General features: G+C 43.3%; 1 protein-coding gene across 1 annotated transcript in view; it reads left to right on the top strand.

Moving 5' to 3' along the window:
* Positions 1 to 12,023, top strand: part of ACACA (acetyl-CoA carboxylase alpha) — a 118,819-nt gene that overhangs the window by 57,186 nt on the left and 49,610 nt on the right. Inside the window, exons 35-40 of the mRNA XM_068415992.1 lie at positions 2,716 to 2,757; positions 3,383 to 3,598; positions 3,896 to 4,051; positions 5,865 to 6,068; positions 7,907 to 8,062; positions 8,635 to 8,781. Of these exons, the coding sequence (XP_068272093.1) occupies positions 2,716 to 2,757; positions 3,383 to 3,598; positions 3,896 to 4,051; positions 5,865 to 6,068; positions 7,907 to 8,062; positions 8,635 to 8,781 (921 nt within the window). The remainder of the gene's footprint in view (positions 1 to 2,715; positions 2,758 to 3,382; positions 3,599 to 3,895; positions 4,052 to 5,864; positions 6,069 to 7,906; positions 8,063 to 8,634; positions 8,782 to 12,023) is intronic.

The following is a 12,023-nucleotide window of genomic DNA, read 5'->3' as shown; positions in this document are numbered from 1 at the left end:
GAAGGATTTAAACAAACATCTAACTCCAAATACAGGAGTGGGTCTTTTGCATTCAGCGGGGCCGTTCACATGCTAAAGTCTGTCTTGTTACCTGGCTGAGCTCATGACTGCCACATTGATAAAGGTCTTGTTTGTTTCAGTATTGTTCTGTATTCTAAAATGTAATTATACAATTAAGTTTTGGTGTTTCTTACATAGTGTGGTGATTTCTTTAGGTTTCTTACTGATTTTTAAAGTAACTTAGAGGAGTAATTGAAGTAGCTTGCTAAATTTCATGTAATGGCTTAGCGATGTGGAAAATGTTTGATGCTCTTACTGCTAAGAATTACTTCTTTTCCCAGGGCTTGGGCATCAGCAAGGGCTAGTTTAGCCCTGTTTCCAAGGTGGCAATGTAAGGCATCAACTAGATTTTTATCCCTTGTGTATCTACTTTACAACTCTGGAAGTTATTAGGAGTCTTGAAAGTGCAAGAAATTCATCCTGTGCTCAACACACCTGGTTTAGCAAGCTTTACGAAAGGAAAACTGGTTTATAATCAGCAAAAATAGCATTTGGACAACTGTGGGTATCACCCCATGGGAATCACTGCCCACAGTACGGGTGCAGATATGGATCAATCAACGACTTATGTAGGAAACTGGACTCTTTGGAGCAGTGTTGGACCTTAAGCAAGGAAATCCAGGCTTTAGATTTAAAAAAAGGAAGTTTTAGAGAACTAAATAGATACTTGGGGAATGAAAAATAAGAGTCTGTGAATAATCAATGTAGGACTTGTCAGTGGTCAGAAAGGAGACAAAGAAGAAAAGGAATCATGGCCAAAAGTGTGCCCTGAGCTGCCATTTAGAGCGATGGGCTGGTAGGATGCTCCTGGTTCCTCAGCCAGAGGAGGCAGCGTGGGATGTCATCTGTTCACAAAGTTCAGAGAGTACCTCTGGGATCTTTCATGAGTGTCAGGCTTTATTACTATCTCCTATTCTATTCCGTTTATTACTGGACTGACTATTAACTTAGCCAGGGCCTGGGCTTGAGTTTGTTTTTGTTTTAATTACAGTCTATATAATTAGTTCCCAGCATGTTGAGGTAATAGAGAGTTGCTCCAGCAAGCTTCCAATTTCCTCATCTCATTAGGTTTTTAACGTGATTATTAGTATAATAATCAACTATGATGATTTCTGTTGTAGCTTTTTACATTCTGCAGTTTGCAGGGTGTCTTGATTGGCTAATTTAGGCAAATTATTTTGATTGTCTTGATGATGGTTGGTTGATTAGAACACAGCAGGGGTATAATTCTTCTGCCTAGGAAATGGAGCACTCTTTTGGATTTTGGTACCAGAGCACTGAGAATTTTTGTGTGTGTGCACATCTAATTATTGTATTCGCCCACAACAGTAGTCAGATGCCTTGGAAGCGATTACATTAGTGATGGAATGGGCATGGATGATGTTAGGAGAAACGGGCAGCGTGCAGAGGAGGACAGGTAGGAGGGATTTGGAAGAGAAGTGAGGAAACATGGAGCGGTTGTTTTCTTAGAGTCTAGTTGATGATGCTGGTCAGCTCACCTAACATGCCCATGGCCTGAATTTTCAGGCAGGATTTCCTGTTGCCTAGTGTGGAAGACACACTCCAGGCAAACACAAGTTGTTTTGCTCAACTGAGAGGCATCAGGTGAAGTTCTGGGGAGTGTTTTTTATAGGAGGTAAGGAAGATGACTAGCTAGAAGGTTACTTCTAGCCTTAAAAGCTGTGTTGCTCAGTGGAGCCTTACACTCTGTCACCACACACTGGTGCACTGCATCAAGCTGGGGTTGCACGTCTTGCATTGATAGTGAAATGTGATTCAGAAATTCAGTGACTCCAGGTCAGACACTTTCTTTTTTTCTTGGTAAGACAGTTCTGGCAGGTTTGGATGCTCTCTCAGGTCCCCTTTAGCATAAATGGCTGGTATTCTCATGTTGGTGCAAAGCATTCACAAAAGTTCCTTCACCCAGTAAAAGTGTAATCCCACAGAGGTGGATGGCTTTGCTTGGGTGTACTGGAGGGTTAGGTAGAAGGATGCTGTCTACTCGTTCTTGCTTTTTCTAAGACACATGCAATACACCACAAAAATGTAAAGCCCTTAAAACTTGCTAGGATTTTATCTGTGCCATAGAGTAAGAGAAACCTAATCATATTTGGGGGGCTTTTGTAGAGAACCACCTAATACATGAGCATAAAGTTATTTGATTACAATACATAGTTTTCCCTGGGAAGAGAGTATTTCTAGCAGTAATAGTATGGAGAGAGCTATAGAACACAGATCATTGTTTTGTGTACATCTGCTTACATACTGGAATGTCAATATCATTTGTGGCTCCCAAACATTTCCACAGTAATCATCATAATCATAGAACTAGAAGTTGTTTCCCACTGCTGTCTGGACAGTTCTGTGTTATTGTCTGTTAATAATTGACAATAATAATCAAAAGCCAATCAAGTAGCATCTGTTGCATTAGCAGCGAAGACAGGTTTAAACTACCTCTGCTGCCTTGTTGAGGGTAACTTGATTTTCCACCACCCTTTGTGATGTTGAAAAAGCAGCTTGTAACAACTTCTGTCACCTCCTCTGCTGTGGTGCTACCCCAGGTCTGACCTGTGAGCCCTCTGGGTAGATCAAATGGCTTACTTCTGGAGGGCTAACATCCTCGTGGCTAACGTCCTTGTTTTTATTTTCAAACAGAGGGAATTTCCAAAGTTCTTCACGTTCCGTGCCCGGGATAAGGTACGTTGTATGTTCTTCATACTTCTCTCTAAGTGTTGGCTTTGTCCTTCTTTCATGTAGCTGTTCCTTGCCAGTCCAAGAGGGTGGCAGCTACCTCAGCCCAGCTTCACTGCCTAGGGCAGTAGTTGCTCCTCCCTCGCCGGGCCCATCGTCCACACAGGCAGCAACTGATGTCAGCCACAGTATGAGTCTGATATCTGGGCATAAAAATTTGTGCGTTTGGAAGCCTGACCTGAAGCTCCTTTTATGCAGGTTTTAGTTGCAGTGCTAACAAGGGAGCGTTGGAAGCAGTACAGTGATTCAATACCAAACTTTCTGACTTCTGTGAAGGTTTGGGGGGTTTTGAGAAGTTTTTTCTCAAGCAAGACAGCTTGAGAACTTGCTGGCTTGCAATTTGTCTTCTACTCTCAGTATTTCAATGATTTCAACTCAGCTCTTAGTGCTAACGATTCTCCATGAGATAACAAATTCTGCATTGGATTAATTTGAATTTTTGATTTTTTAATTAAATATGAAATTTCATAATGGGTGTTGTCTAGTTCTTCCCTTCCTCAGTGTTTCAGCTTCTTAACCCACCCTCCTCTTTTACACCCTTTTCTACCTGTGTGGTGCTGGGTGCCTCCAGTTTGAGGAAGATCGGATTTACCGTCACCTGGAGCCAGCTCTGGCTTTTCAGCTGGAGTTGAACCGAATGCGGAACTTCGACCTCACTGCCATCCCGTGTGCCAACCACAAAATGCACCTCTACCTGGGAGCAGCCAAGGTTGAAGTGGGGACAGAAGTGACAGACTACAGGTTCTTCGTGAGGGCTATCATCAGGCATTCAGATCTGGTCACCAAGGTGAGTTTTGTCACCCGCGCAAGGCCTCTTTCCAAGACGGTGTATGAAACACTAAGTCACTGTAGGAACCTGCGTGCAAACGTATCACCTGTGTAGTGCTGTGGGTGTGCTGGCCTAAACGAGGGCAGTGAAGTGCTGGCTCTGTGGCTGTGATGGGTCTGTTCCAGGGCTGCACCTCCTGCTGAAGTAATGTAACTGATTTTCTCAGTCAAGCCCTTTTACAGTTTTTCAAACACTCTATTCTTGGGCTGTGATTTTTGAGTAGAAAGTAAATGATTTGTTGACAATGTCTGGCAGGAAGCCTCCTTTGAGTATCTGCAAAATGAGGGAGAACGATTGCTTTTGGAAGCCATGGATGAGTTGGAAGTGGCATTTAATAACACCAACGTGCGCACGGACTGCAATCACATCTTCTTAAACTTCGTGCCCACTGTCATCATGGACCCGTCCAAGGTATGATCTCTTCCCTAGCTCTGAACTGTTTGCTTTTCTTGGGCTTGACACGCCAGAATTCAGTGGTCTTTTGTTGCCTTTTTATGCCATGCAAGTGCACCTATTGATTGATCACATTTTAATACCATTTGGTGGATGACATGCAGTTTCTACCAGCAATTTTATAACAGAAAGCACAAGAAATTGGGGACCAGTATTGGAAGTTGTAACATGAGGGTCAGTTTAGTTACTCTACAAATACTGGAGTTTGGCTTTTCGGTAAAGAAAGTGGAGTCACATAACTCCTGGGTGTCTCTGACTGAAAATTGCTTGTTGAGCTGCTAAACCGACGTCTCTTCAAAAGCAGAGACAATATTTTTAATTTTAGCTAGTTAAGGCAAGCAATTAGTTTGTTTCACATTAGGAACCTGTTTGGCAGTGAGGAAGGAAGCAAGCTTTGTTTTTTTCTTCCAATCTATGAATAAATATTAAATATAAGATTTCAGAACTAGCAGAGCTCATATTTTTAGTGGAGTAACGCCATCCTTCAGGCAAAGCAGCTCACTTCCTCTGTGTAAACTAAGCAACAGTTTATTAGAAATATGTTTTGTATTTGAAACTAAACTTATTTTTTCATTGTGTGTTTGAGATAAACAATTTTAATAAGGAAAGAACTTTAAATGCTCTTCTGTTTGTTATAAAAGTCCAGATTCTACCCAAATAAAACATGAGATAAATCATGAACTTAAAAAGAATTTGTAAATTCAGCTACAAAAAGAAGTGCCTCATGTTCATTCTCTCGTACAAAACCAGAGATCAACATTATAAATAAATGAACATTAAGCTTTGTAGGTGCATAAATGAAAGTGTTTAGGCATAAGGCATGTGTCTGGTTAGCAGAACCACCACAAAGTCAGTCCCAAATAAACTGTAAAGGCTGCAGTTAGTTGGCAATCAACATTCTGTTCATGGTTACCAGAAGATGAGAGCTGACCTTTCCTTATGAGAATAACTGAAAGTTTAAAAGGATGAATTGGTTATGAAAATAAGTATCTCGTACTTGCTGACTTTTAAATCATGATTAAGAATTGGTGGCTTAAATCACTTTTGAATAAGTCCTTTCTCAGCGCATCTAATATCTTTAGTTCCCAGGAAGTTCAGAAGAAGCTGGGGTATTCAGTTAGGCTGCCCTCAGATGTGTGCCGTGACTTTTCCCTGAGCTGCTGTGGAAAAGAGACTTTTTATTTTTTGAACGAATGTTAAAACCAGCCTATAAATTGTCTTCTTTTAATATGCGCCATTTGCCAACAGTAGTATATTATAAAGTTTAATAGAACACCAGAAGGCCAAGCTCCACGTAGTAATTGCTTTGTTGATTTAGAGCACCGCATGTGTGGTGAAACATGATTATTGTGCATCTAAGTGCTACGTAACTGATTGTCAAGGATTTCTCTGTCCTGCATTTTGTAGATCTTAGCTGTGAGCTCTGCTTGCGGGAAGAGAGGTAGACGAAGGGGAAGCAGTGCTTGGCTGGGTTGATGGACCATGAGGAAGAAGGGATGTATATCTAGCACTGTCCCTCTACCTCAGTAGTCCCCGGGTTGAGTTCAGTTCCTGCCTATCTCAAGGCTCGTTAGGAGGAGAACAGAGAGGCCATCAAGGTCCCGTGGCAGCACTGGGCACGTGCTGCTGCTTGGTGCTTCCATCTCTCCTCTTCTGTGATGTTCCCCCTGCACGCCCCCTTCGAGCAGGACCTTACGGCCGCGGGTGGAGGGGTGACAGAGCGGTGGATGTGTCCAGAGAGGTGAGGGAAATTCATCTCGTGTGTTTTAAGATCGAGGAGTCCGTGCGGAGCATGGTGATGCGCTACGGGAGTCGCCTGTGGAAGCTCCGCGTCCTCCAGGCTGAGCTGAAGATCAACATTCGTTTGACACCGACTGGGAAGGCAATTCCCATCCGGCTCTTCTTGACCAACGAGTCGGGCTACTACTTGGACATCAGCCTCTACAAAGAAGTGACAGACTCCAGAACAGGACAGGTACGGTTCCACATGGCTCCATGGTTTGAGGAGCGAGTTATTTGAGGGGGACACGTTATACCTGATGAAGCTCTAAAGTCATTTGCAGTGTTTCCAGGTAATATAAAATTGCCATTCAACTTTGCCAAAGGCAGAAGAATGTAAAGATAATCTTGCAACAGGCATGTAGGTGTGCAAAATGTAGTCAATTATGAAAAAGTGCCTCTCTCCTAGTTGTTTTGTACGTACCTTCAGTCATTTGTACATCTGTTTTCCTCTGTGGCAGAGTGCTCAAAAAAGTAATAGAAAAGTAATCACTGTTGGTGCTCATCCTGTAGGTTGTAATAAAAAATACCATCAATTATACGTTTCCCCGAGTAGATAATCTGTGAACTTGTCTTTTAAATTCTAAAGATACAGGGAATGACCTGGGTAGGGTGATATAAAATTATTGAAGGTGCTTTTATATCATTTTTATGAAGCATAATGGGCTCTCTTGTAATGGTCGTGGCTATTCTGGTATTTCTGCTTTTCATGGCACAGGAATAGTGTGGTTAACTGAAATACCTACATATGCTGAAATACACGGAGCGTAGGATGCATGAAAAATATTTAAATACAGAAATGTTTACATCCCCCTCTGTAATAATCTCTCTGCCGTGCAGTAGTAGCAGCAGAATAAATCTCTTGGGCACCGTTAATGTTGAACACAAAGTGCTGAGTCACCTTTTCTCCCCCTCTGCTCCATTTAAATTTTTCCAGCAAGCCGCCTGGCCGTACAGTCCGCCCAGTTCTGGAGATCCTGGGACAGATAGTGTCTGTGTTTTACTTCATTTCTGCCTTTGAGTGGAGATGAGGAAAGAAAAGAACATTTTAATAATCTCCAGTAGCTGAGCTTAGTGCTTGCGTTTTGTTACTCGTTTGTGAAGGTCACCTTTCCTCTTAAACTCTCTCTCTGATGAGCTTTATTTTTTTAAAGCTGGGAGAATGTGCTCGTGTGAGCACAGCTTTTAGCAACTTTTCCAGTATTTGATTTTGCTTATTTTGATTTCTTTTCCAGGATATTAAACGAGGTTCTATTTAAAAAAAAATATGTTTAGTGGAATTCTTCAATTAAACCATCTTGAATTAGAGGAAGATCTGGAGTTTGTAACGTCAGATCTGATCACCATTCTGTTAAAAACAGCCTAATCGTGTTGCTTCTGTCAGGGGTGTTTCTCTTAAGCAGCGTTGTCCCAGTTAAGCAGTGCTCCTCGTGTTTCTTACTTGAAATAGATTTCCTTCTGAGCCCTGGCTGGGTGGAATATATAGTGCCATGAAGCATGGCAGCTGATAATTCATGCTGCTACTCTGGGAAAATCTTTTAAACTTATAATATCAAAACTTCAAGCCAAATGACATATGCAAGTCTTGACCTAGCTTCCACGATCAGTCAGTGGAGATACGGATACCGTGCTGCTCGACTACATAAATAACAGAGTTCTCCTCTCTGCTCCCAGCTATCACAATCCATCGGCGTAGATACAGTGTCAGGGGAAATACTGGTGAATGTGAAGTCATCTAAGTCACAGGCTTTTTGCTGTGGGGATGTGGCTCTGGTCGCTTTGCTTTCTGCTGTGATATAGTAATAAGTCAGCGATACTCAGCTCCGTGCAGTGACGGTCCAGCGCTGTCTCCGAAGGGCAGTAACGTGTGATGGAGCACGGTCTTACGGGATACGCCAGTATTAACATGTTTGTAGAGAACAGAAACGAGCCTGATCAGTCTGGAACAGCCTGATGATTTTTTGTAAAATCTGAATGAGATGGATGTATGGAACGAGTGGATCAGACTGTAATGGGTTGTGTTTTGTGCTGCAGATTATGTTCCAGGCATACGGGGATAAACAGGGACCACTTCACGGGATGCTGATCAATACCCCGTACGTGACCAAAGACCTGCTCCAGTCCAAGAGGTTCCAGGCACAGTCTTTAGGGACATCGTATGTCTATGACATTCCTGAGATGTTTCGGCAGGTAAGTGTTCCTAAGTGGGTTGTTCTAAACTTTTGTACCTGCAAAGCACTTCTGCCAGCTGCCATCCTTGCTTGTCAGGGAAACAAGTGGCCTGGAGTGGCTACCAATGGTCCCCCCAGGGTCTGCACAGCTATGGCTTGAGTCTACTTGGAAAGAAATCAGGACTCCTGGGACACTGCTGCTGTAGTGTCATTAGTAAGTCAAACGGTAGAAGCTGAAATGTAAAACGTCTTGTGCTGCTTGTTTATGTTTGTTTTCCACCCTGGTATCCAGCCTTCCTAGAGGGGTGATAGTTCCTAGGACAGGACTCACACATCTTTAAATGTGTTAATGAGTTGCAGAATAACTGATTTGCTCCGTCTGTCCTGAATCACATAATTTCAATTATGCTGCTTTGGGTGAAATTGTGTTTCATGGTTAAAATTCCAAAGTAAGTGATACCCACAGAATATTGTCAGACTGGGAGGACCAATATTTCAGAGTGTTCTGTCTTGGATATTAAGTCACGGTGTCTTGAATAAAAATATTTGCAGATTATATTCTTAACAAGAATTTATCTTTTCATCCTCTAGTCTTTGATTAAACTCTGGGATTCTATGAATGAACACGCATTCCTGCCCACACCGCCGCTGCCTTCTGACATCCTGACGTACACGGAGTTGGTGCTGGATGATCAGGGCCAGCTCGTGCACATGAACAGGCTGCCGGGAGGAAATGAGGCAAGTTGCACTGTCTTTAACGCTACTTTTCTCTCCATGTCCTGCAGTACATTGTGTTTTGGACTAGGTTTGACAATTGTAATGAAAATTTACCAGCCAGGCACAAAATCTATTCATTCAGTCTTTCACAGATGAAATCTCTCTTTTGAAAATGAGATTTTTGTTTCATTAAAAATTAATACCTTCCATACAAAGGGTGTTTTAACTTCCATAGTAAACGATGGTGCCATTTCAAACCTGTGCCTGTGCTGTTTTCCCTTCATAATTAAAAAGTGCTTATTCAGCTATTCCAGGTAGCTGGGGTTTGTATTTGAGCAAAATATGTTTTACAAGACTAAATAGAAATGTTTTCATTTGCTTAAAAATGAAAACCAATTTTATGCTTTCCATTTAAGTGCTCACCATGCAGCGTTTGTGTAGCACACTGGCAAGGTGTGTGCAACATCCCCCTCTAGTGAATGATTTACTTGAGACTAACAACCTGCTAATGCTGTTGGGATAGTAGAGTTACTCCTTCAACCCAAGCAGGAGGAGGCTGCACGGTTGTGGTGGGCTTTGCTGGTCGTTACGTTAGCAAGCCAAAGATTGAAATGGCAGCATTGAAATGACTGGAGAATAAAGCTAACTAGTGGAAGATGTGTTTATTTTTTTTGCCTAGGCTAGCTGGGATTCAGTGAGTGAATGTTCCTCCAGTAATTTAAATTTGAACAGGTCCAAGTGGTGGTATCAGTTATTTTTTTCTTGGCATCGTTGAGCTAGCACCGTCCTTTTACTAGATGCATAACGTAAGATTTGCAAAAGCTCTGTTCAAAAACATCAAGGCTGGTGATGAGAGGGAACAGGGGGTTTCATCACGATTTACTGCATGTGTGTTGTCAGGGGAAGGTTTTGAATATGATGGTTTCAAGTTGAACCTAATCAGTAAATGGTGACTGTGGGAGCACTACGTCCTTGTCTCTTGCTGGCCTGTAGGAGAAATGTTTTAACTAGTATAATTAAAGCTGAAATGAGCTATTCCCTGCATTCTTAGGGAAAGCTGAGGCTGCCGTGCTGGGGAGGCTTATGCCATCATCTTTCTCTCTTTCTCTGCTCTCATTCAGCGTTTGAGTGGATGGTGGCTGGGGAAATAGCAAAGTCCCTCAGGGACGGAGCTCTGTTCTTGCTGAAATTACAAGCACAGAGCTGTCTGGGCATGAACATGTAGTGTTTACTCTGCCAGTATGAATACAAATAGTCTTATTATAAGAGATTCTGTACCCAAAGACCACCAAAAAAAAAATTAGGAGCTTTTTTAACCCTTGGTAGACTTAGTTGTGCTCAATCTGAAATTACGTGGCTGTTGTGGTGTGCGTGGGGTTGTTACCTAACGCACAGGTTCAGGCCCTGCCTCTGTGGGGTTGAGTCACTGGGAAGTGAGATGAACAAGGGGAAAATATGCTGTTCCCCCCCCATTTTTCAGTCTGGGTTCAGTGTCCTGGGGCAGCCTGGTGAGTGTTCAGGGCGAGGAAGGGCTCTGTGTGTGCCCAGAGAGGCGAGCGGCTCGCAGCCGGGAGCGTCTGCAGCTGGGCGAGTCGCTGTAGGACCATGTGCAGCTGGAATGAGGTTTGAGGCTGTGGTATTGAATCCTGTCACCGCCAGCCACCGCACACAATAGTGCTCATTCACAGGTGGGAGCGGGCGAGTGAGGCAGAGGTGCCCGCAGCGGGCTGAAGGACAGGTGACATTCAGGAGGCGACGAGCTGCCGAGCGGATTCATTCCTCCGTGCTGCACTTTCTTTATCTGGATGAGCTGACTTTAGGCTTTTATGGTTTAATTCGTTCAGCTGAGGAAACAAATTTTCACAAACGGACACTCAAGGTTCTCTTTTCAAAGAAGGTGGCTGGAGGGGTGGAGAAGGAAGAGACAGGATGGTAGATAAATTCAGAGCAGGAGCCTTTTCTTTGTTAAGGCTGTAAGTGGATCCATTCTGCTTTTTTGGAGAATCAGTCTGCGTAGCATCTGGGCAGAGAAATACAGCATCTTACCTGCCAGGAAGCAAAGATCCTTGGGGTAACCCATCGATGTGGCAGTAGCTGGTAGTATGGCATAGGAGGAGGAGACATGCCACAAGGAGCAGGAGAAAATATTAACTGGTTCTGCACTTCTTCATGTGATACAGTGGTGAACCGTTCTCAAAATATGGCACATGTCCTTGGCTCTCTAAACCTGTCTGAATTTGTGAAGGAAGAGTTTTGTCCTCAGATGGATGTGTTTGCCTTCAGAATGCCAGAAGCCCATATACACTGAAAACTCTGTTAAAGGGGAGGTGATCCCTGAAGGAATGAGCACAGAGGGGAAGGCACGAGGTTCCCAAGCTTCGCAGGGGCTTGCTTGGTAGCTTGGTCAGAGCTTTCACTGCTTCGGTTTGTTCATATCCCGATAAGATGGGACTGCTTTGGGGTGTTGTGAGGATAATTTAGGCAAATATGTTTTAAGAGGCTTTGAATTTCTACTTGCTGAGTCCTGGATATTATGTTATACCGTGTTCCTCCAGTTTTGGCTAGTAGTGCTTGATGGGCAGTGCCAAGGGAGTCTGTGCCCCAGAGCTCCAGAGGTGTGAGATGTTCCCAGTTCAGACAGGTGAGGGTGCTTGGTAGGAGCTTCTAAGTGACTGTGATTATTTTATTTATTTTCCCTGGCCAAAGCTGCTAATTTTCTGAATCCAAAGTCTTTTGAGGGATTGTACATAATGCATTTTTTACTAAAGAGGAAGTTTCTGTTGAAAACTTCTGACTGTGGTGAATATAGCTGCTGTTTAGGTCATTTAGGTTCCTATTCCTGTTCTACTTGTTTTAGATCAGAGACTCAGACACAGCCATTCCCCCATTGTAAGCAAGTGCCTTACCGTCGTGGTATCAGCTGTCCTGAGGTGGGGCTTGTCTTTCCTCTAGGAGCTGTGCTACACAGTATGAACAATTACATTTTCTCTATGTGAAAAGGGGTCAAGACACTCTTCCTCTTAAAGCATTCAGCTGAGCTGAGTGCCCTAATTGTTTTAGCTCACAGGCGAAACTGAGAAGCCAGCATAAAATCCAGGAGATTTGTGGTCAATGCGTTCGGCTGGATGTCAACAACCGAAGCTGCAATCCCTGCTCTAGCACGGGGCAGAGCAGGAGCTGGAAGCTGGGCTTCTCCTGTCCTCTCAGAGCCTGCAAGCAGCGTTCTGGGCTAACCTGGCTATATTTTCAGGAAAACCTGTGAG

The sequence above is a fragment of the Nyctibius grandis genome, chromosome 18 (genome assembly GCF_013368605.1).
Source record: "Nyctibius grandis isolate bNycGra1 chromosome 18, bNycGra1.pri, whole genome shotgun sequence".
NCBI classification, from domain to species: domain Eukaryota; kingdom Metazoa; phylum Chordata; class Aves; order Nyctibiiformes; family Nyctibiidae; genus Nyctibius; species Nyctibius grandis.
Note: the sequence above shows the minus strand (reverse complement) of the source record. Positions and strands in the feature narration are given on the sequence as shown.